Raw genomic sequence first — 25,775 nt, forward strand, 5'->3', positions numbered from 1 at the left:
CCATCAGAGCTCCTAACTTTTGCTTACTTGCTCCAAAATGTAAGCAAGCAAGTGACCAGGTTTTCTCCTGAGACAACTACATCCCTCCACGCCGCTTCAAATACCACTTCCTGGTCCTCTGCCCCTCAGGAACTGAGCCCAAATACTCTGGCCAGAGGAGGAGGGCATCATTTCCACCAGAGCCCCTTCGGATAGGAGGCCCCTTACAACCAGCATCTCTGTGGCCATTTCTCAAATCACTGATCTTGGTCTAAATTTAGGTCTCTGGAAACTATCCGAGCCTCAGCTCCCTGAGTTCCAGCCTCCCAGAAGGCAGAGCAGCCCAGGCAGCGCTGGTGAGACATCTCAGAAAGAGAGGAAACCCAGACTCACTCTCCACCCTCGCCAGTTCTGCTAAACTCTCATGATGTGAGAGGTCTGGCTGGCCACCTCAATCTTCTGTCCCCCTCAGACAAGATCTCCATGCTGTGACATACCTCCTCCAGCCCTGCTCCTTCCCCTTTGGCCGCCACAAAGAGACCACTGGCTCCTGAGGTCAGGCTCCACCATGGGAGAAATTCCTCTAGGGGTTAACTCTCCAGGGGTGGGTAAGCCAACAAGAAGTCTTGGGGGAAGGAAGGTTGGGGCACTGTCCTACCTTGTCACTGTCCACTGTGTTCTGAGAGGTCCTAGAGGCAATGGAGATGGTGTCTGGCTGGCTGCTCCCATCCCCCTGGCTGTCAACATCCTCCACTCCATCCCTGCAGGAAAAAGAGAAAAGCAACAGGGGTGGGGGTGGGGGGAGCGACTGTGGGCTTAGAGCACACAAGCGTTTCCAGCTGGGCTGGCAGAGCAGAGCCTTAGCACTTTCTAGCAGGGATGTGTCTAAAATTATCCCACGAAAAGAAGCAGCCCCACGTAATTTTCAATGACGTCACTTCTTGCACTTAGCAAATACATAATCACTATGTTGATAACTGAACACAAAATGACTCCTCTCCATAACTCCTCTGGCCCACGGTGCAGAGTGGGCAGCTATTTACTTATTTTCACTAGGAATGGGTCTATAAAAGGCAGTAGGAAGAAGTATGTCCCGCTAAGAACCTAGGCTTCTCTCCAGCTGCCTGGGTCATCTGCAACAGTCCCAGAGTTCAGGGTATTCAAACAGATTTTCTGTATATGCTGTAACAGGGTGGGGGTGGTTTATAGCTGGCTTACAAAGAGAAGAGAACTGAGAAGATATTTTTTTGACCTGTGTTTCTTTTGCTCAGGAAAATGGGGTGGGACATCTTTTCCAGGGGAGATTACCCCCTTGGGAAGGTCGGACCCTCAACTCCTGGGTCTGGAGGAGTTTATTGCCTTCATTTTGGTGGGTCTTGGTGATCTCATGCTTATTTATGATGATTTCTTATTAACACAGAAGACCAAGGCATCTTCTCAAAGATAAGAGGACAGTCACAGATTCTGCAGCAGCTTTTGAGCCAGCTGTGCTCCTGAGTGTCTGATAAGATAGTCTCCTAAGCGTACTCTTGACGTTTGGACCCCTTCCTGGGCCCCTGGACCACACTGCTGTCCCATTCACATGCTCCCTCAACTCTCCAGCTTTAGAACTGGGTCCCAATCCTACACTGAACCCAAAGCTCTGGCCAACGGGGATTAGATGCCTGGGAACTGGTGAAGGCTGAAGGGTCTGTGTCAGGAAAAACTGGAGATGTGGGCCAGGGGTTGGATAAACCAGCCCAGGAAGTGACAGCTCTTCCTATGGAGGTTTTTGTGAAAGTCACACCCCTGATACAGCTTATGGAGAAGTATAGCCTTAGGGGAAATGGGAACTCAGTGCCTGACAGTGTTACCACATGGGCAACATATCCCATATACCGAAGCTCAGAGTCTAAATAATTACAATCTGGAGTGTGAGTGTGTGTGGACACGTGTGTGCATGTGGGCATACATGGGATGCCAATGTACACACACTGGGTCTTCTAGTCACCAAAAGTGTTTTCTCCCACCCAGAACACTTCTAAGTCAATTGTTCTCTCACCACCATTTGTGGGCTTGGGAAATGCCAATTTATTTTAATAATATAAGCCACAGATTCATAGGAAGGAAAATCTGCTGTACAAAGAAATTATGTGATGTATTTCAAAACCAAAAATAAAGGAGTTTCAGATCATCTGTTGTTTCAGATATCTGGACCAGTGCTCCCCACCATTTGTAGACAGTTGAGAGCTGGCTGTACGTTCTGCTTCCCACTATTCTGGCCCATTGCAGGCCCTTCTGGTCCACACCAGATGAGGCCAGTTCTGGGGGATGTGGGGAGCCCATCCAGGAGTGTCGGTTGTATTACCCAAGCCAATCCACTCCTCTGTAAACTCTGTCCCCATATGCAGGGAGCCAAGCTGATGAAATAACACAATGCCTGGCTGTTCTCTGCAGAGACTGTCAAGGTTTCTCCCCCTCTCATCACAGGACAATGACCAAGAAAAGGTGTGAGGCATTTCCAAGACATGTCCATCCCATGTTCTAGAGATGCTCAAACTCTCCTACTATAGGAAAAAGGGGATTTTTTGCAGAGTAACCCTAGATAAGCTCACCTGAATATCCTTCCCACCATGGTCCTGGACCTTCAGTTCCTTATAACTGTTTCCATTCTATCTTCTTGACTGAAGTAGGGACTTCCTACAGCAGGGTCTGTCTCTAGTGCTAAACTAAGTCTGTCCCTTACCTGGACTCTGGACAAAATCAAAATAGCCCCTCCCTAACACGGTCATAATTGTTCCTTCAGCACCGAGAGGGGACCTTATCCTGGCCATGCTGGTCTTGGGGCTCCTGCCTCCTGGTGGAATCTCTCTCTACCTTAGCCACACCCTTCTTTTGGCTACCACCTCCCTCGGTGGCTCCCAAGCCTGTGTAGCCTGGTTGGCACCAAAGGGTCAACTAAAATCTCCTGAATTTAGTCCATTCATGAATAGGAGAGGCGGGGACAGCCTGTTATCACCAACATACATCACCTCCAGAACCCTGTTTTTGTTTTGTTTTTTCTTTTCCAAAACGGATATGAAGCTTTTATATGCTTTCTCTTGAAGTGCCCTCCAAAAGAGTCATTGTAGGTGACTGTAACACGGAGACTTGAGAAAGAAATACTTAAGCAGTCATCCACTGGTCTTAGGAAAACTCGGATTCAGAAGGGCCCAGAGAGATGAAGATATAAAAAATAAGTCCTCTTCTGCCCCATCATATTGCTTATCTCAGATGAATGAAGACGAGGACTCTTGGGGCTTGCAGTAAGAGCTGCAGTGACAGTCCACCATACCACGCCCACATTACAGTCCTTTGGCTGTCTAGCCAGTCCAGAGAGCCCCGACTCAAAGCCACCTCCTTCCCAAAGCTTTCCCCAGACACTTCACTCCAACGCTCATCCAAAGTCCCCTCTCCTTGATGCCTGCAGCATTTCCTGTCCCTACTGGTGGTCCTGCTTTTTCTCGTCTAACTATTCCACGTGTGAGACGTGACTGTCAGGTGGTTCTTGAGGGAATGGACTCATCTTACACTTTCTTTTTTCTTCCCTGGGCACCCAGCACAGTGTTTATCGGAGGACAGGTGCCCAGGGAAGCCCTGCTGAATGTAATTGACGGTAACGGGTGAGATGCTTAAAGAGAAGGTGACTCCTCTCAGGCAGAACTCAGTGGGTTGTCACAGAGAGGGGTGCCGCCTGCAGAGTGCACCGCCCCCGTGGAAGCAAAGGTTCACCCCACCCCGACTCCCGGAAGCCTGTGAGGCTGTGCTGGGGGCAGAGACGCTGGTTACCTCTTACTATTGTTCCTCTGTTTGGCTGGTGTTTTGGGGAGCTGAATTGGCTCCTTTAAAGCTCCTTTCAGGTGAATGATCCTCTCTTGAATCACCTCGCGTATGTTCTTGATCCATTCCTGCTTGGTTTCTATGTTGGAGGCCTGGAGTGCCACAGGGAGAGAGAGTGAGAATCCCATTCCCTTCAATCCACTGAAACAGTTCTCAACCCTCCTCTTGCAGGCTTAATTCATCATCTTCCGGGATACCAAATGTTGGAGGGGTTTCTGTCTCTCGTTTTATACTTGTGACTCTTCAATCCCAGGGACATGCTTCTCCAACTCCTGGAACAGGGCTATGACCCCAAGACTCAATGTAGATTTCTACGGGATGATTTTCAAAGTATTTAATAACCTGGGAGGCACTGACCAACACTGATCTCTGCCCCTGCTGGGCCAAGGGTTACCACTTCAGTGACTAGATTCTGAGGAGGTCTGGGGAGTACAGGAGGGGCAGCAAGGGGGCATTTGGAGGCAGCAGCCATTTACCAACTGGTATAACTGGATATACGTCAGGAGGATCAACACCTATATGGCTACGTAGGCTTGTACTGATTGAAAGTCAGTCCTGAGTTTTTAGCCCGGTAAACCTGTTAACTGAAGGCACTGCTACCACTCCACGAATACCCCATTTGTCTTCATGGAAGTTTTTTCAGGTACTTCTGCCTCATGTCAGGTAGCAGCTATGCTGGCAATTCAGAGTAATCGAGTGTGAAGCTTGGTCAGGGCTGGCCCATCTCTTCCTTGGGGATGGGCACTTCCCTGGTAAGCACGTGGCCGGTGGGTGCGCCATGTGCAGGATGTCTCCTCGGTTACACTAACAGGACCACGGGCACTGGCTCAGTTCCCAGGCTACGTGCACCCTGGGGAGCTGAGGTGACTCCTTAAGGCCCCTTCTCAACACTCCTCTCAATCAGCATAGTTCCCGTGTTAGTATGATTCACTAGAGCTCCTAGAACATAAGTTCCCGGAGGACTGGGTTCATATCCCATACATAGTTATCCTCCACAGCACCGAGCAGAACACCTTATATGTGGAAGGTATTCAGGAAAAAAAAATGTTGAGGGAATGTGGAGCAAATCAAGGTGCCGTTTACCAAAGGATCATTTGTTGCCCTTGCCACTTGAAGGAGCCATGTGGACAGAACATATTTAAGTAGGCCCTGTTGAGGCCATTCCCTGCCTTCTTCCCTCCTTGCTCCATCAGGTGCCTGGACTTAGCAGACCACTCATCTGGAGATTTCAGGCTACTTTCATGATAGAATTTGCATCTCAACACCCATGTGAAGCCGCCCTTCCCGAGAGAGAGAGAGAGAGAGAGAGAGAGAGAGAGAGAGAGAGAGAGAGAGAGAGAGAGACAGAGAGAGAGAGAAACAGAGAGAGAGAGAGAAACAGAGAGGGAGAAGCCCAGTGGCCCGGTGGAGTCTCCAGGCCCCAGCTTTTAGGTGGATCCTGCCCGCATCCCTCCGCGTTCCCTTCAGCTATCCCCAACCCCGGTCTTGCGCCCAGCAGAGAGCAGTACTTACTTTCAGCACTGTTTTATTGTCTGAGGATGGGGTGCGCCCAGACCACAAGGCGAATTTGCAGGGATCACCCTCTACGTGCTCCGTCACACCCAGCTCTGAGGTCTGTAGACAGGAAATGCCTGTGAGAGGCGGGGAAGGGGAGGGCAGTGGGGAGACTTAGGGCTGGGGTTGGGAAGGGAAAGGCAACAGAGAGGAGAGGACCGAGGGAGGGGCTCTGTCAATCAAACTTAAACAGATCGGATGTTCTGTTCTTCTACCCAGGATGCAAGGACCTACAGGCACGTGCCTGATGAGCAGGTAGCAGGGAGGGAAGGTGGAGAGGGAGGTGCCTAAAGCCAACTGGAAGAAGAACGGTGAACGCTAAGATGCAAAGGTGGGAGTTGAGGGGGCGCTTTCCAACTAGGATGCATTTTCATTTGTCCAGGATGGTTTTGGTGTGGCGCCAGGGGAGATGAGCGGAGTGTTCAAGATCCCTTCCGACCCAAGGGCACAATGCAAATGGGGAGTCTCGTCTGACCCCACCTGCCCCACCTACCAGTAGCTTGTTCTTGTAAACATATTTTGTGTGTCCTGAAGAGTCTTTGATCTCCTTGCTGAAAACCAAGGAGATCTCAAAGAGGAACAGGTGTCGCTCGCGCCCCTTCCGGATCAGCGACTTGGGGTCCCACACTTGAAAGGCATCCTGCAGAATCAGCTCCCCCTGCACGTCCAGGTTCTCGTCGAACCCTGAAAAACACCCAGGCCTCCTCTCCAGAACCAGTATCATCGGGACCTCCTGCAAAACTCCTGTGCAGCCTCCCCCAGCCCCACTGTCAGCCGGGGGCCTCCTGCAAAGTAAACCCCATCTCTCCTTCTCCCTCCACAGCTCCCACTGTCCCTGTCTTGGAGCTCGGAGTGGGGCTGAGGACAAACACTGCCTGCCTGAATGCCCTTGACTCTACTCCATTTGTTGTTGCTTCATTTCTTACACTCCATTCCTAGGACTCTCCCTAGGATTGCTCCTATACTGCGTGGTGCACAAGCCTTCAACAATTTATATTCATGCCACTTTAACAGAGGTTCTGAAACTTTAGTGTGGGTAAGAATCACCTAGATTGCTTATGAAAACACAGATTCCTGACCATTCCTCAACGCCCAAGAGATGATTGGGATTCAGTAGGGACGGGGTGGAGCCCATGAATTTGCACTCTGACAAGCTCCCAGGTGCTGCTGCTGCTGCTGGTCCACAGAGCACCCCTTGAGTAGCTGGATCTGGAATACAGGTCAGGGACAGGCTGGAGGAGAGGGTACTTACAGAGGCGGACATGCAGGGGTGGGCGTGGGTGTGGGGAGCAGGTGCAAACAGAAAAGAAGAGGTGGAGAAGGTGTGACACTGGGAATATGTTCAGATGGTCAGGGCTCAGTCTAGAGCAGGTAATCAGGGCTCCTTTGCATGAAGAAGTGGGGCTTCCCGTGATAAGGGTGGCCCGGGAAGTACTGAAACCAGACCAAGTCTTTTAGATGGCGTTGGAGCGGGGCAAGTGGTGGGGGGTGATGGAGCCCAGAAGAGAGAAAATACCCCCACAGGTTTACCGCGTACAACGGATTAGACTCACCTTCCTTATCTCACCTGTTTGTCAGCCCAGATTGGGATACTGAGTATTAACACATCTAACAGTTTCCACCCCAGTGAGGCTGCTCTGCCCATATCTGCTCTGTTTTGCGGTGTTAGGAGCACTTACTGGAGTCTCGCTCTACCAGGTTTCTGGGTCCCAAGAGCACGGTTCCAGCCGATAAACGTGCTCCAGCGAAGTCCTATCAGGTTTAGCTGGCTGGACTTTTCTTACCAGCTAGGAAGGGCATGAGGGTAGCTGCATACCGACGTGAATGTACTTAACGCAACTGAACTGTACACTTAAAAATGGTTAGGACAGTAAACTTTATGTTATGTATATTTTAGCATATAAAAAAAGAGCAGGGCACAAGGCTAAAGATGGTGGGTGTGTGTATGTGCAGGATTTCTACTTATTCTGATGACAAACGCAATGCAAATGTTATGCAGAGGAAGAGGGCTGCAGTGGGTCAGGGGCTCTAGCACATCTATAGTAAGGAGGACAGCCTGTCCTACTCTACCTCTCAGGCAGCAAGTTGTCCGCATATTTGACTCAGCACAGGCCTGGAGGCAGGTGTTAGCTGAGCTAGCCCCTGTGGATCTCCTCCCACGCTTCCCCAGGACCTATGTAACAATCTGCCGTTTCTCCTCTCTTCTAGCTGGGCCCCTTGCCTGACTTCATGCCACTTCCCCCGCCATGACCCAAGCTTCATGGTCTTAGGAAAGGACGCGGCTCCCCTGAGGAGGCTGAGAGGACGGCTACCTTCCAGCATGCTGACGTGCATGGCGTCATTGGCTTTCTTTGGGACACTGAGCATCACCTCCAGGCCGTCCTTGAGCTCCCCTTTCCCTTCTTCACAGCAAGTTAAAAGTTCCTGCGAAAAGAGTCCAGACACATTGAGAACTGCTTCCCCGAGCTTCCCCACCCTCCCACTACCTAACCCCTCAAGGCAATTGTATACCAGCTTCATTCTCTGTAATGGTCCCCTCTGAGGTATAAGGAAAGTGGGCTGGGGTGGAAAGGTTATCTCCAAAGAATTCAACCACCATGCTTTTCCCAGACTGAGCTTCCTCAGCTCAGTCTAATCCAAACGAACTCAGTTCAACCCAACTCCCAAACGGCTGGCACTAGAAGTCAGCAACTAGGCATTCTCTGTCACTCGACTGACCTCCTGGAGGTCAGGGAATACCCCTGGCAAAACACATGAACAGAGGTGCAGTACTGTGTGATCATAAAGAGGAGACAAATGGTGTGCAAAGGACACACAGCACTCATACATCACTGCATGCCTACTGCCAGCACCACTTTTATTTACACAACCCTACTGCCTGAATGACTTCCACCATACTGGGAGCAACTTGGGGTTACGGACATCATAGGCCTAGTTTTTCAGAGTTATAAAAGATTTTTAGATCATATGGATCAGGAGTTCCTAACCTGGGGCCAATAGATGGGATTCTGGATTAGACCTTGCACTGTCAGATGAGGACACTGTGATTAATAGGGACAGGGATTTTCCCCAGGTTACAGAATTCACTAGAGGCCATGCAGGAGCCTGAATCCAGGTCTCTTGAATCCAAATCCAAGTACTCCATCCACCATGCCAACCTGTCTTCCACCTGTCCTCCTGGAGTGTGTCCTCTCTTTTACATCCTCATTGGAGACTAGGTCATTACTATATCCATAAAGGATATACAGTATCTGGTTGATGGAGAAAAGATAATTTCCAACTATTTTAGCAACCATAAAGACCACTCGGAATGATTTCACCCAAACCAGAGGAACGCTGGCTTTCATTTTTCCTATCAGGGTTATCGTATCTTGCTCACTTTGACACTAGGAAGGAAAAAGTTAAGAGATCTACAATCCATACTCTCTCCTTCTGTGGTGGAGAGAGGGAATGGTGTAAGGGAAGGCAGGGAATGGGTGGATGGGTGGGGATGCATTTCCAGGAAAGAAAGAAGTTGACAAGATCAAAACTTATAAACACATTAATGACAGACCTCTTGACAAACCAGTAGTACTTGCTAGCAGGAGAGTACTTATTTATGGAGTGCTGTTAGTAGGATATATCTGGTCTGTCTAGGACTTCTCATGGTAAACAAACGTAGAATCCATGGGCAATATCACATAAGCTTCACAACTGTCTACGTAAAAAGTGATCACATTTCATGACCAAAATGGCTCTCTTCAGGGTAACTGATAGGATGCAGCATACATCATTTAGAAACCTTGCATGTTAATCAGGGCCACAGCGCATCCTGATGCTGTAAGAAAGGACTTGGAGCTATTGGTGATCTTCTCTCTGTGTTTTACCTCTGTTTTGGGATTATTTGTATCTTTGAAATTATTAGTAAAGCTTTATACTTGGTAAGATTATCTGATTAATGAGCATCTGATATGAGAATCCAAGCCTTTGTGTCATCTTGGATACATTTCCATATGAAGAAGAGAGCTTTGAGTGTCCAAAGAAGAGGGGAACTGCCCAGAGTACATGTTTGGGAGGTAGACATGATCAGTTCTCAGCTCTGTCCTTGGTTCCAGTCGGTATAATAGCATCACCGTTTAGAAAGCTGTATTTACCTCTGCCAACCTGAAGTTCTCTGATTCTCCCCATCCTTTCCTAATTTTAATCCTCCCAACCTGTTCTCATACATCATCAAAGGAACTTCTAGGCAGAAACATAAGAGAAAAATAAGAAATATGCTTCAGGGACTTCCCTGGTGGCACAGTGGTTAAGAATCCACCTGCCAATGCAGGGGACACAGGTTCGAGCCCTGGTCCAGGAAGATCCCACATGCCGTGGAGCAACTAAGCCCACGTACCACAACTACTGAAGCCCGCGTGCCGCAGGGGACACGGGCTCAAGCCCTGGTCCGGAAAGATCCCACGTGCCGCGGAGCAACTAAGCCCACGTACCACAACTACTGAAGCCCGCGTGCCTAGAGCCTGTGCTCCATAACAAGAGAAGCCACCGCAATGACAAGCCTGTGCACTGCAACAAAAGGTAGCACTCTCTCGCCACAACTAAAGAAAGCCTGCGCGCAGCAACAAAGACCCGACGCAGCCAAAAAAAAAAAAAAAAAAAAAGGAAATATGCTTCAGTTTGCAACAGAAAACACCAATTAGTTTAACCTCCCAAAGCAATTTGGCAAGTCCACTGATCAACTAGCAAAACCAATGAGTTCTCCTCAGATCCCTGCTATGGTTTACGATAAGGAGAAGGCCCCACATTTAATTTAGACTCCAAAAGGACAGCTGTAGCAGATTTACATGCAGACTATTGAACAATCTGACTTTCACTTTCATGCAACACCTAAAGGGAGGAACCCCAGAGGATACTGATAATTAAATATCAATTTACTCAGAATAAAACTAACTTTAATAAGAAAATAAATCCCATATTATTTATTTATAGTAAAAGCGAACTATTTTTCTTTTACTTGGCAAGCACTCTGCTACCAGCACATTTAAAAGAAGTCAAATTTATCTTAACTCTTTTTTTGTCCCAAATAATTTTTCAGTGTCTCTACAACAAATTCCCCCCTACTTCACTGTCTTCCTTCTCAGTTACCTGCATGGTCCTCTCTTCCTAAAACATCCAGTTACAGAATGAAGGCCCAGAGCCCACCCCTCCATCTGCCTAAAGCAGGGCAGCCCATCCATCCTCTACTTCCCTCCCTTGTCCACGTCACAAAATTCATCCTAGGAACTTCGGCTTTATGGGATTAACAGGGAGGGGTGAAAAACTATATTTCTTTTCGAACTGCATCTTAATTGATTTAAGACCCTGGCAGTGTGGGTGCGCAAGCCAGTTTTGTTTTGTTTCTTCAATGCACAACCCCACCAATTCCCAAAAAGGCTTTGGGATACTTAAATTTGAAAACCACAAAAATGAATTAAAAAAAAAATCTTCTGGCACGGGAAAAATCATTTAGAAGGGTCATGCATCAAGTGGGCTAGAGAAGGAGAGGATAATTATACACAGAAATCTGGCTAAGGAGAAATTCCTGTAAGTAACCACAAAAGTGGATGCTAACTATCTGACAGTCAAAGGCAAAGAAGGACCTCAAGCTCTTGTGATTAAAGGTAGGAAGCACACCAGTTTTTCAGAAGAGAAGCCTCTCGCCACCACTCCGAGATCTCAGGAGAATTTCTGTGAGTCTTTATATAAGAAACTTCAAAACCAGACAGGATGGCATCCTCAAAATGCCAGCAGCGGTTCTGCCCAAACAGCTGTGATGTTCTGCACATAGTTATTTCTGACACCAGTCTCAATAAAGGCCAAGGGCGTGATGCCCTGTGGTGATTCTCTAAGTCATTTCTGCAGGGTTGGGAGACTGGAGGGCCTGGAAGTGAAGCCCATTGTCTCTTCCTGGAGTCAAAGAAGGAGACGGTTTGAAGGAGGAGGCTGAAGGGGAAGAAGGATGGTGCAGGGCCCTCCCCTGATCCAGAGGGGAGAAGAGAGGTCAGGGCATGACTCACTGCTGCCCCCACTCCTCTTATCTCGGAGCTACAAGTGCTAAGGCAGGAAGACCCCACAGACTGGAAAGCTGGGCACACTCCAACGTGACTAGAATCTAGATTTGAAACTAGACTGGTTTTCAGATTTAGTGAAGCAGATAGAACATGTGAGGTTCAGCAAGCATCTCATAGAGCTGAACTTCATCAGATTTTCTCTGGAACTATACTACTTATGACATGCCTCTCCCTATTCTTCTATCCTTTGCATTTGAGGAGCGACGAGCAAAATATTCAAACTTAGGGAAAACTCCACGCTTGCACATTAAGAATTAATACAGATACAGGTTATATAACTGCCTATGATATTGATTTCCCAGGCTTTCTGTGGGGAAATGTCATGTTTTCAGACCGTCAGTGTGTCCTTCTCTGAGAAGAATCAGCCCAAATCACTCAGTATTTTACATAATTTGATTATTTGACTTTTAAAGAAAAAGATTTTGGAAAAAACCCAAATCTCTTGGTTGGCTCCAGAAGAACCCCTAACATATGGGATCCTACAGACACAGAGTGTTACTGTGTTTTAATATGTGCTTTTTAACTATTTCCTCTCTGAAACCTCCTAGTCTTGACAAACAAGGAGATTAAGGCAATGGTAGGTGTGCCCTGGGCCTCCACTGCCCACGTAGACTGGCACTGCCCCTAACACCTTGACCCTGGATCTCATCGGAAGCAGGGGCCACCAGGAGGAATCTGCCCAAAAGGGAAGGACAGGAGAGACTCTATGTACCAGCCAGTGCCTGGGGTGGCGGTCACTGAAAGCTGTGCAGTGGTGGATGCATGTGAAAATAGTCCCAATCCATTCCTGCTCCCATCTCTCCTCTCCCCGAACCCAACAAGCATCTGGAATTTCATGGGATAGAACATGCAGTCTAGAACCAGCAGTGCCAGCGTGGGCTCATCTCTGAAGTTCTGCTCCAGGTAGAGGAAAGGTCTTCAGGTGGAAGCTTTCCCATCCTTGGGCAAAGCTGGGACTCCCTGGGCCTGGTCAACAGTGTGGTCAGGGTGGCAGAGAGGGGAGGGGAGATACCTTCAGGAGCAGCTGGTACTTAGTGATCCTCTGGACAGGCTTAATTAGGTAGGAAGAGATGGAGTTGGCCAGACCGTGCCGCTGCTGTATCTCCTACAGGGATTAAAAACGGGCACCGTTAGACACAGAGGGCCATGTGCATCTATGTCTTCTGGGAGGAGGTGGGCTGGGTTAAGGAGAGAGGAGAAAAGGGAAAAGGGCACACAACTATGAGAAACTGCTCTTTGATGGGAAAAGGAGGAGGAATGTCATTCTATAAAGGGAAAATGTATAAACCAAAACACACAGGAAATAATCATTGTATCTTTAGATGATAATGAGGACCATACCTGAGCAGTACAGAGGATCACACCTAGATTCTAGAAAAGTGAAAATACACTTAGATAAGAAGATGGATGTATGTCATTGATGGGGTGGAGCTAGAAGAATGAATTAGGATGTGATGGGGAGCTTCTCAGGGGTAAAGTATTGTAGATCTTAAATAGAAGCAAAATATGGTGAAAGCAATGTTTCAGAAAGATTAATATAAGCCTAATAGCAACATAGAGGGTGGAAGCTGGGAAACAGAGACAGAGAGACCAGTTCAGAGATTACTGCAAAAGTCCAAGTGTATAAACACAGAGTTACCATATGATCCAGCAATTCCACTTCTAGGTATATACCTGAGAGAAATCAAAACATATGTCCACACAAAGACTTGTATAAAATGTTCATAGCAGTATTACTAAGAGCAGTGAAAAGGTGGACACACCCAAATCTCCATCAACTGATGAATGAAAAAACAAAATGTAGTATAGTCATACAATGGAATATTATTTGGCCATGAAAAGGAATGAAGTACTGAGACGCTACAACATAGATGAATCTTAACTTTATGCTAAGTGAAAGAAGTCAGTCACAAAAGAACACATATTTTATCATTCCATTTTTAATGAAATGTCCAGAAGAGGAAAATCTATAGAGATAGGAAATAGATCATTGGTTGCTTAGAGCTGGGGGAGTAGGAAGGAGGATAAGGTGGAGGGGTGATAGCTAAAGGGCGTGGGGTTGCTTTATGAGATGATTAGTGAGAACAAAGCGTTGGGAGGATTACAAGAAACATTTTAAAGCTCGACAAGATAGGACTTGCTATGCGGCTATGAAGGAGGGTGAAAAAGAGGGAATAATCATTAAAAAAAAAAATCCATTTTCCGCCAACTATTCCAGAAAGTAGCAATTTTCTCACTCATTTGCCTCTTCCTTAGAGGTGTGTAGTTATAGCAGGACTTATTCAAGGAAAATGGGCAAACAGCTGACAGCTTGACCCTATTTGGACAAATGAACATTGTGAGTTTACTTGGGGGCTTTGGCAGGAAAGGACAGGCAATAACGCACCTCTGACAGGCTTCCCTCTCTGACAAGGTGCCGGTTTGGGGAAGGCTTCATGTGGACAGTGAGGAAGGGGTGGCCTCCAGAGGCTGGGTCAGCCCAACCAAGCTTAGTAATCGACATGGCACCAGACACCACAGCCTCACGGTTCCCACGTTTGGAGTAGAAAATTCCGGATCATGTCAATGTGTGGGTCTTTCTTGGACTTGAATTTTCTGTGCTCTCTTTACAATAATGGATAATAAGACTGTCTTTATTGGGGGTTTATCTCTTATAGAAGGAGGGCCTAAAGTAGATGGTTTCTAGGTGTAGAATTTAGGGAAACCCTTCTGATGGAAGGGGGAAAGCTACAAAGATAGTGCTTTCTGGAATGCTTTGGGAACAGTCAGGAGAGTTTACTGCTCTCCCTCCCCACCTCTGGGCCAAGCTCCAGGAACTGCTACTGGGCTGGTTTTCTGGTTTCCACTGGCCTCCCCAAATAACATAGAGGCTCATCAGGCATGACGTTGGAAAATGGGGGGTGGGGTGTGAAATTTGGAGTATATCCGTCTGCAAGTCAAAGTCTAGAAACAGGGATATGAGGAATGTAGGACTAGAAGAGAACACAGTTTAGCACCAGACCTTGTAACATGTACAAAATGAGCCAGGCAACCCATCAGTCAACCTCAAGGGACTCAAAGGTGGGGGGAGGTGTGTGTAATAGAAAGGTCCACTGTTAACCTGACGAAAGGCAGATTGTTACAAACGCCGTAGAGAGACACAGAGGATACTGCACACATAGAGAGAGGCAAGGATTCATGCAGGAAGCAACACGTGACCTTTAAAGGCTAGGAAGACTTCTAAGAGTGTCTGTGTGGGCCTGTGTGCCCGCCCACACCTGTGTGTGCAGGGGGGCTCACAATCCTCTCTAGTCAGGGAGAGCTGTGTGTGCAAAGATAAGGAAGGAGAAGAGTCTGAGGCGTGCTCAGAGCACAGGACGTGTATGTTCAGAAAAATGTGAAGTGGAAAACAGGACACAGTGCATTTAAAACTTCAAAAAGACCCTTCTGGTTACTGTTGATAAATAACCAGAAATGTCTTAAGAGAAATAATTATTAAGCAGAGATAACAGCGCTGTAGGGCATCCCAGATGATAGTCAATAAATTCTGATACCAAGTTAGGGAAAGACTTTTCTTGGGTTTTCTGTTTAAACAAATATAACCTCAGAAATTCCACTTTGGGACCATTTCCATAGTAATACTCCGTTTTTAAAAATCACGTATGTTTTTTCCTGTCTGGCTTTTACCCATTCAAGTGTCATTTCTTCACTGAGCAACAAGACACTTGTAGAATCATTTCTGTTATAGCAGGGTCAGGCTAGAAAGATGCTCAGAGGAAGTTTATTTTGTAAACTTGAGTATGGGAACCATATTTGAATGTCTGACTTCCCATGGGGCCTGGCACACTATCTTGTATACAGTAGACATTCAAAGATTTATAGATGGAATGAGGTAGGCAGAAAGTTAGATTGATAGATACTAAAATGATGTGACTACCAGAATGGCCATCACTGCTGCCACCTATCTCTCACTGAACTTCATTTTTTATTCTCATTTTTTTCCTCCCTCTGTTCTTCCCGTGCATCCTGCAGTGACCCATTTGATTCTGTCACTCTCTGGGGACCAGCAGTATCTATACCATCATTCACCAACAGGATTGCATCCTCACCCAAAACCAGAGGACCAGACAAGGTACGTCGGCTCTGGGTCTTCTCTTGGCTTCCATCACAGCATAAGTGCTCAACCCTGGCTGCACGTTACTCTCACCTGGGAATGTTTAAAACTCTCAATGCCCAGGCCAAACCCAGGCTGATCACATCAAAATCAGGGCTGGGACCAGAATCACTATTTTTCAAAGCTCCCCAGGTAATTCCAATGGACAGTCAAGGTTGAAACAATTGCATTAGAGTAGTCAGTGACTCCCAAACTTGAGCAGGTATCAGAGTCACCTGGAGGGCTCCTTAAAACTCAGATTGTTGGGCTCCAGCCTTGGGGGTTCTGATTCAATAGATCTAGAGTGGGGTCCAAAATACATATTTCTAACAAGTTCTCAGGTGATGCTGATGTGGCTGGGCTGAGAGCACATTTTGAGGAACCCCTACTTTTGAGGAGCTATATATTCAGTAGAAGTGGAATATCCTAGCACGCCTCCTCTGCTTGTGAGATTTATGGCTAGCTGGATTCGGTGTGGAGGCACGGAGGTAAATGTGTCTTATCCGAAACCACAGCACTTGAGATGGGATGGAGTAAAACAAAAGATAAACACTACTTTTGTTTTTCTCCACGTTTTATCCATGAGAGAGAGGTTTGGAGGGGCCAGTAAAGAAAAATGAGGAACAAAGGATAGCTAAAAACCCATGATCTCAAAGTAGAGAAGCAATTTCCACCTGCTCATCAGTGGTTCAAGGATGGAAATTCACGGCTTACATCAAAGAAGGTGCCTGCATGCTCCAGGATCAGCTGGTTGGAGTCAGGCTTGTTTTTACAGTAGGTGACGTACATCTGAAATTTGTCTGCCTAAAAAGACAAAAACAATAATAGGTCAGCATCCATCAGTTGCTCCCTTCTGTTGACTGCCAGCAAGGGCTGCACAGTTAAACCCTCAGATATTGCGTGATACAGGATTATCTGTGGCAAATGTCCTGGGCTCATCGGGCCTGTGCTCCCCTAACAAACTTTGGGGTGCTTTTTTCCTATCAGCAGGGGGAGAAAGCTCACTGAAAGTGAGCTCATTTTAATACTAGTCAGTGCTAGATAGAATTAAAAAAAAAACAATTCACATATCCTCATGTATCCTGAAGCTGGACAGAATTTATTGAGAGATTATCCCCCTTTTTGGATTACCTACAATTGTGCTTCCCATCTTGAAAAATGACAGCATTTGCTCTGAAAACAAAAGTCAAAGAATGAAAACGAAGTGCGATCTCAGAGGGAGATGTGCTAGAACTCCAAATGTCTCCACTGGGGGCAGTCTGTAGGGCATGTTAAATGACTATGCTACCATCCCCCACTTCCCAGAAGCAATGATGGGGGAAAGGAAAGCAGGGTGACCCTCTGGGGCAGGGTCTGAACAATGAGTCCTAACCAGATTACTACTTCAGGTCAAGAATTTTATGGTTTGGTGAAAATTCATTTCTTATGTCTTTGGGATCCTCTGGGTCAGTGTTTCACAGCCTTTCCACTGGAAAGGGTGTGTGTATTTTGGCCACCAAGCACTTTTCCCATTTGTGAAATGCTCCCCATCCCTGTGCCTATACCACATTGGGGATGCCCTCTTCTAAGAAAGCAGCCTAGCTATGTTTTAATTATAGCAGGTTGCATTTATGCCACCACTTTCCCAAGTTCTTTATATATATTAACTCATTTGATCCTTATGAGAACCCTATGTGGTGAGTTCTATTATTATCATCCCCATTTTACACATGTGAAAATGGTGGCATAAGGTTGGTTCAGTAACTTTAAATTCCCATAGTTACAAAGTGGTGGAGCCCAGGCCAGCTGCCTTCAGGCTTCTTGGTAATAACTGTTGCTGTTCAATACATTGCAAACAACTCTTTCTACCCTTTACTCCTGCAATACACTCATAAATTAAGATTATAAGACTTCAGAAAGTCACTGTGGGATAATTCTTGGCAAAATGTGCATATTTTACACAATCATGAAAGGTTTTCTGAAACCAATTTTAGGGTTTATATACTACCTGGGAGGCATTCATCATCCCTAAGAGATGTTGATAAACCATACTTATGGTTGATGGTAAGGCAAATCCACAAAATGTATGAAACAAGATACCAAAAAAAACCCCAAAAAACCTTCACTTAATGGTCAATCTCATTTTTTCTCTACACTGGCCATGCAAGGGATCACAAATTATTTATCAGCACTCACGTGAGCTGTGCATGGGCTCACGTATTTAGAGGTGAAAAATGTATTAGCACAAAATAAGATGGCAGTCTGAGACTTCCCTAAGAAATGAGAGTGTGCCAGGAAGCAAATGTTATAGTTTCAGAAAATGGAAGTAACTCAGGTCTTGAGTTGTGGGATGAGCTGTGATATTAATTACACGTCAATGGGCTAGCCAATGTCCTAGCTCCTCTGAAATGTTTCCATATATAGAATATAAAACATAACCATAGCCCTGCCTATTCCAGAGGGCTGTTAAGAGTACAAACTCTCTGAAGAGTGAAAACATTTGGAAAAGTAATTAGCCCATTTTGAGTGGAAGTTATAATTAGTTAACTGTTGAATATTAGAGCTCCTGGCCCTGGGGAAGGATTTCCATGTTTAGTTGCACTTATTGTACTAGGTGGACTTCCCTCAAGATGTTGGCACCCATACCATGAACCGGAACTCAGGATAATGTGGCAGAGAGATGCTAACAGAGACTAATGTTTCTGTTTGTATAAGTAGAACTTAGTACATTCAGCCCATTTACTTGGCCAAGAAAGAGAATGACTAGATATGCATCCTGTAGGTCAGAATTGGGATGGATACCCAAGGAGTCTGTTCTCTAGTAAGGAAGAAAATGTAAACAATGGTTTGGTGGATTTCTAAAGTTCTAATTCCTTAATCCTCATCCTGTTAAAAACAAAACAACTCGTGGATGCAGCTGGAGTAGTTCTTCTACCAAGGGTGGTGGTCTTGTTCCAGTCTCCTGACATCTCAATTTTAGAAAGTTTTTAGAGAACTTAAGGTGGAGCTTGGACACACCATCTAAAGACCTTTCCCAAGGAGGGCTCTGCTCCTCAGGGAGAGACTGCTTCTTTCAGATCTACTCATGGCCCCTCTCTATAGCCCCTGGTCCTGTGTTAGAATTTCAGTGACACCAATCAGCTCAGGCACTGAACAGTGATGTCATCTGGTAGCATCTGCATTCCTGGAAAGCATGTGACAGTGGGAGGAGAAGAAGTTCAGGTCGGTTACCCAGGTAACAAAGCAGTGTCCCACATCCTCAGGCAGCTGCTCATACTTCTCCAGCTCTTTGAGGAAGATGCTGCAAGGGGAGAGAAAGGCCAAATCAGACATCTCTGTACTGCTGACCCCCTCTCCGCCAGAGGCTTATACTGAGGTCATCCCAACCTCGTAAACTCTCCATTATTTACAAGTGGCTTCTCCACTCTCTAAGCAACACGTGGTAACAAGCGATTTTAAATATGTTGGAACTAATTTCATTAAAATTTGTATTAATTGATTAATTAGTGCTACTTAATATTGTTTCCCTTAAGGGTTTACACTTCTCAGGCTGAAAATAATGAAATATTATACTTGTGTTGGGCATTTCCTTTTAACAGTAACTATGACTATTTTTTTACACAAGTAATCTGAGCACGTTGTAACATTTAAAAATATACAGATATAGGTATCAAAAGAAAATAAATACCATCTACGATCCCAGAGATAGGTGGAAAAATTCTGAATCCTACACTGACTTCTTTCCAATTTTTCACTTTTTTCTTCCATCAGTACCCAGTTTGTGCTAAAAAACTGAGTCAACGTTTCCTAATGCTGACATTGTTAGGAAAGAAAATTTAATGGGGAAAAAGTTGTAATACATTTCAAAGCTGAACTGAATTACTACTGAATTATCTGCCATTGTGGATATCTGAGCCATGGCTGCCTTCTATCTTAATAAATAATAGAGAGTTGACTATACCAACTTCGAATTAATATATTAAACAATTGGTTTGAGCTCAGAGAATATAAGTTCAAATAAGCCAGAATCATTGGAATGGAATTTGGTTTTAAAAAATTACACAAAGTTTTTCAAATAAAAAATAATATGAGGCTGTGGGGCAACATTCTGATGGAGATGGAAGATGGTATAATCTTTGCACAGGTCAATTTGATAACGTCTATCAAAATAAAAAATGTACTTATCTTTGCCTCTGCAATTTTAATTTTGGAAAATGTCCTATAGTTATAGTCGCATGTGTGTAACATGAAGTATATACATGCATATTCACTGTGGCACTGTTCATAACAGCAAAAGATGGTCTATAGATGACAAAGTAAACTACAGTACATCCACAGAACCATATACTCTATAGATATTAAAAAAGGCAAAGCTTTTTAGGTTTTCACATGGAAGATCTCCAGGGCAGACTGTTAAGTTAAAAAAGCAAGGTGTGGAAGAATGTATCTAATATTCTGCCTTTTGTCTAAGTAAGTAATATGTACTCTTATTTCCAACCCAAGAAACTAATGGTCAAAGTGTACAATTTCAGTCATGAAATATAAGTTCTGGAGATCTATTATACAGCATAATACTTATAGCTAACAATAATGTATTGTATACTTAAAAGTTGCAAAGAGGGTAGATCTTATGTTAACTGTTCTTATATAATAATAATAGGGGAGAAAACTTTGGGAGGTGATAAATATGTCTATGGCCTTGATGGTGATGATGGTTTCATGGGTGTCGAGTTATCCCCAAACGCATCAGGTTGTGATATTGAATACGTACAGCTTTTTACATCAACCGTACTTCAATAAAGTGGTTAAAAAGAAAGTCATTACCTAAAATGAAAAGACAACCTACTGAATGGGAGAAAATATTTGCAAATGATATAATCAATACAGATTAATATCCAACATATATAAATAGCTCATACAACTCAACATCAAAAAAACAAACAACATGATTTAAAAATGGGCAGAAGACCTGAATGGATGTTTTTCCCAAGAAGACATACAGATGGCCAACAGGCACATGAAAAGATGCCCAACATCATTAATCATCAGAGAAATGCAAATTAAAACCACAGTGAAGTATCACCTCACACCAGTCAGAATGGCTATCACCACACACCAGTCAGAATGGCTATCACCAAAAAGAACACAAATAACAAATGCTGGAGGGGATGAGGAGAAAAGGGAACCCTCCTACACTGTTGGTGGGAATGTAAATTGGTGCACCCACTGTGGAAAACAGCATGGAGCATTCTCCAAAAACTAAAAATAGAGCTACCATATGACCCAGCAATTCTACTCCTGAGTATATATCTGAAAAAAATGAAAACTCTAATTTGAAAAGATACATGCACCCCAATGTTCATAGCAGCATTATGTACAATTGCCAAGATATGGAAGCAACCTAAGTGTCCAAGAGATGAATGGATAAAGAAGATGTGGTATATATACAATGGAATATTACTCAGCCATAAAAAGAATGAAATTTTGCCATTTGCAACAACATGGATTGAGTAGGAGGGCATTATGCTAAGTGAAGTTAAGTCAGACAGAGAAAGACAAATACTGTATGATATCACTTATAGTGGAGTCTAAAAAACACCACACACTAGTGAATATAACAAAAAAGAAACAGACTCACAGATATAGAGAACAAGCTAGTGGTTACCAGTGGGCAGAGGAAAGTGGGGAGCGGCAAGATAGGGAAAGGGGATTAAGAGGTACAAACTACTATATATATAAAAAAATAAGCTACAAGGATATACTGTACAACATGGGGAATATAGCCAATATTTTATAATAACTATAAATGGAGTATAACCTTTAAAGATTGTGAATCACTACGTTGTACACCTGAAAGGTATATATTATACATCAACCATACCTCAATAAAAAAAAAGAACAGCAGACTTTCACACATGTGAAATGACATATAAAGAAGAGCATTCACCACAGTACTGTCTGAAATAAAAGTCGGTTGGAAACAACACGAATATATTTTTAAAAAGTCACTACCATAGGAAACCAGGTGAAGGAACAGGGTGAATGAAGATAGTGGTGGGTGGGTCTTCTCGATCTATACTTTTCTATTTAATTTTGATGTTAAAAATTAATTCAAAAATTAAATTAAAAGATATAAAGTAGGTATGAATGATTCCACTGCCTACCTCTACCATTGGAACAAATAAATTTTATTGATTTGACTTACACTACTTGAGTCCTCTTGTCCAAGAATTCTGGCAGCATCTTACAATTATAATTACAATTGGTTATGGATTCTATATATATGTTATTTATGTTCTCCCTTCAATGACATAGAAAGATGTTGGTTTTGGTTTAAAGAAATATATATGTGCAATTAAAAAATGTTTGGCAAGTCATATTTGGAAGGCCAAAATGCTAATGATTGATAGGATCATAGATGATATTTTTTGTCCACCTGCCATTTAAATTTTCTACAACAAATGGGTATTACTTCAGTAATAAGAAAAAGTCACTTAAAATTTTTTGAAGACTCCCAGCAATACCCATTTGATGATAATCATCTTTCTCCTGAATTTTGGAGTATCCTGATCTGAATCATGGAACAGCAGTGATTATAATGCAATTTGGGCTTACAAAATGCAAATATGCAGTGCTCAAAAATCAATAAGTATCATACTTATTGCTATTTTTAGAAGAACTGCAGGTGACACACATGTATTTAATATGACTTCTAAATTAGAAATAGGAAAAAATTATATAATGCTGTAAGTGAGGATCAAATTTTTTTCAAGGCCAAAAAGAAAATACCTCTTTTTGTAGCAAAGAGAAGCAATCTGGCTAATTACTATATATAACATGTTAAAATATTAATCTATTTTTAATATAATTTTTATTTCTGGAACTAAATTCTAAAAGACATTTATTATGTGACTCTTTTCCATGAGAACACTAAATAATAAAATGTACAAAATCTTCAGAGGTAGTTTTTTCAGGTGTTGAGATATTCTTTACACAGTCATTTCTCAGGGCCGGGGTCGTGCAGGGGGGCGCTGGAACGGCTTGACGAGTGGGGGGAAGAAACTCCGATGAGCTATTCTAGGACAAGGACTGGTGAAAGGAAATGAACTGCATTAAAGAAAGCTGGACTAGGAGGAAAGAGTACTTGGAAGAAGAGAGAAAGAGGCGAATTTGGAGCCCCGGGCACCTACAATAAATGCTCTTGGCTGTAGGAAACCTCCACTTCCCCACTCTCGGGATCTCACTCCAATCCCCTCCCTCTCACCCCTATGGTATATAGGACCTTCTCCTTTAAAGGCATCAAATAAATGATACAACAGCCTGGATCATGACATTCCACATAAGATATAAAATTGTATTCTTGCTTTAGAAGTTGCAAGGACTCTGTGACGACTCAGGGAGAGTGTCCCTCCTTCCTTGACTTATGACCCAAGGTCAGTGGCCTGGTCACTTAAGGTTAATTTTAAGCGCACAGTGGTAATTATACCCACAGAGTTGATAATTGATCTAGATGCTGAAGATGGTGCTAGAATTTTATTTGAAATCCTGGTAATTTAAATAGAGCAATACTCTGACTTTTGGTGACAGCAGGTATCAAAAACCTATGGGAGGATGCTCTGCTTGAAAATTCTCAAGAAGTGAAAGCACTCTAAAATGAGTTAAGTACATAGACTATCATTGCTACAATTAATGCCTTTTCGGAAAATGCAGGTTTTAACGGCAGCTGCCACTGCTAGCTCACCTTTCTACTGACCTGAGGCCTCACTTTCCTTCCCTCCCACAGCCAAGCTCAAGTCAAAGAGCCAGAGTTCACACCTACTCACAGTTGTGAGGGGGTCTTCCGAAGTCTCATTTTTCTCAACTTTAAATAACCTCGTGGGGATGTTGTGAGGATTTAATAAATCCACGTAGGTAAAGAACCCAAACCACTGCCTGGCATATAGCAGGCACTAAATAAACATTAGTTCTTCAGGATCAGTGCTTCCCAATCTTAATAAGCTCCACTTCTGTAGACTTATCCCGAGAGAGCTCTCCCCACCATACCCCTGTTGGAAAATCGATAGTAGATTACCTTCTCCTAAACCATATCCTGGGAAAATCTTGATTGGGTATTATGCAAAGATTGGATTTCAAGGTCACAGATCATGTAAGTTTGGGAAATGCTGGGCTAAACTAGTTTGTTTATGGCAGGACTTCCAAAATCCTATAATATGATGAGGCACATTATAAATCTCTGAAGTATCTGATAGAGTGTGCAGTGCTTCCCAAACTTCTTTGCGAGTGGAACATTTCTGGGGGGACTTTGTCTTAAGGAACACTCTTGGAAAACCTTAGTTAGTGGTCATCACACCTGGTTGTGCACTGCCCTCTGGGTTAGGATCTGAGCATCTGTACTGTTTAGCAAAGCTCCCTGGGTAATTCTAACGCATCCAGTCCATAGGTCAGCTTTTGAAGGCAAGTGCCCTATTCCACTGTGCTTCCAGTTGTTAGATCCTACATCAACTCTATATGCTTTAATTTTTAAATAAAAAAGCTAAGAATTTTAAAAGCTATTTATTTTGTGCTGGGCATATCAATTCATAACTCTGAGTAAGATATGCACTACCACCTCAATGTAATTGTTGAAGGTAAGTGGCAGTATTAAACTCTATCTTGTGTTTTAATTTGAAGCTTATGAAGATGACAGGTTATGTACGTCTGATCAGTATCATTCTACCTACTTCAAATAGATGTGATGAGTTTAAATTAAAGCACAAGAGGTCACAACACTTCACAAATGATGGGATATTCCTCCTCAGCTGTTCTATAGAAACATCTTGGTCCTCACCATTTCAATAATTATATGTAATAAATAATGGGAGAACGAGCAAAGCAAGGAGTTTAATAAGAGTTTGTGTGAATGTCTGGGGTTCTTTCAGAAATGAATAAAACTTTTAAAGAAATGTCAAGATTCAAATACTGTATGATATCACTTATATGTGGAATTTAAAAAATACAACAAACTAGTGAATATAACAAAAAAGAAGCAGACTCACAGATAAAGAGAATGAACTAGTGGGTACCAGTGGGGAGGGGGGAGGGGCAATATGGGGTAGGGGATTAAGAGATATAAACTATTGGGTATAAAATAAGCTACAAGAATGTATTGTACAGCATGGGGGATATAGCCAATATTTTATAATAACTATAACCTTTAAAATTGTGAATCACTGTACTGTACACCTGTAACTTATATAATAGTGTACAGCAACTACACTTCAATAAAAAAATGCCAAGATCTAAGCAATGTCACTACTCTATTAAAATATTACGGTACAATATATTATGCAGTTACTTTATGAGGAAAATGCTTCCCTCTGACTTTGGACAGGATCCTGGGAAATGAAACCTCTAGCATTCATTGATAGAAAAGCTTTGTGAGCTTTGTCATTAAGTACTATGGAAACAGCACCATTCCAAAGGCACCCTGAGTCATTCTGATTTTGTTATTCTTGCCAAAGGTAAAGTTGGCCTATATTCTTTTTTTTTTAACATCTTTATTAGAGTATAATTGCTTTACAATGGTGTGTTAGTTTCTGCTTTACAACAAAGTGAATCAGTTATACATATACATATGTTCCCATATCTCTTCCATCTTGCATCTCCCTCTCTCCCTGTATATATGTCCATGCCACTCTCTCACTTCGTCACAGCTTACCCTTCCCCCTCCCCATATCCTCAAGTCCATGCTCTAGTAGGTCTGTGTTTTATTCCCGTCCTACCCCTAGTCTCTTCATGACATTTTTTTTTCTTAGATAGGCCATGTAGGACATACTTCTCCGGAAGCAGTAAGAATATAGGCCATGTAAAAGTATGGCCTATATTCTTACTGCTTCTGGAGAAGTATGTCCTTCACAGAGGACCTCTACATCAAGGGTGCAGCTTGCACTTAAAGGGGAGCATATGTGATGACCTTGTGTATGCGTGCTCTCATGCATGTACATGCACACTTGTTGGCAGAAGGGGAATGAAGGGTGGGGGCGGTGCTGTGGTAACGGGGCAGGGGGGAGAAGAACAATGAGGAGGAGACAAACAAATAAAGCTGGAGGCAGCCAGGGAGAAAGGCGTCAGGCTCATCTTTGCAGGCAGTCCAGGACACTGCCCCTTATCAATGCTTCCATACAAGTGGAGCTGGAGATCATTTC

General features: G+C 43.9%; 1 protein-coding gene across 6 annotated transcripts in view; it reads right to left on the bottom strand.

The window, feature by feature from the left end:
* KALRN (kalirin RhoGEF kinase) overlaps window positions 1–25,775 on the bottom strand; it is a 683,571-nt gene that overhangs the window by 238,509 nt on the left and 419,287 nt on the right. For all 6 annotated transcript variants that reach the window (XM_055084868.1, XM_055084895.1, XM_055084874.1 and 3 more), the window contains exons 26-33: window positions 18,823–18,892; window positions 16,327–16,416; window positions 12,493–12,585; window positions 7,704–7,815; window positions 5,885–6,075; window positions 5,350–5,451; window positions 3,787–3,929; window positions 638–740 (exon numbers count right to left, since the gene is read on the bottom strand). In XM_055084868.1, coding sequence (XP_054940843.1) covers window positions 638–740; window positions 3,787–3,929; window positions 5,350–5,451; window positions 5,885–6,075; window positions 7,704–7,815; window positions 12,493–12,585; window positions 16,327–16,416; window positions 18,823–18,892 — 904 coding nt within the window. The remainder of the gene's footprint in view (window positions 1–637; window positions 741–3,786; window positions 3,930–5,349; window positions 5,452–5,884; window positions 6,076–7,703; window positions 7,816–12,492; window positions 12,586–16,326; window positions 16,417–18,822; window positions 18,893–25,775) is intronic.

This window comes from Physeter macrocephalus, chromosome 1 (assembly GCF_002837175.3).
Source record: "Physeter macrocephalus isolate SW-GA chromosome 1, ASM283717v5, whole genome shotgun sequence".
Lineage (NCBI taxonomy): Eukaryota > Metazoa > Chordata > Mammalia > Artiodactyla > Physeteridae > Physeter > Physeter macrocephalus.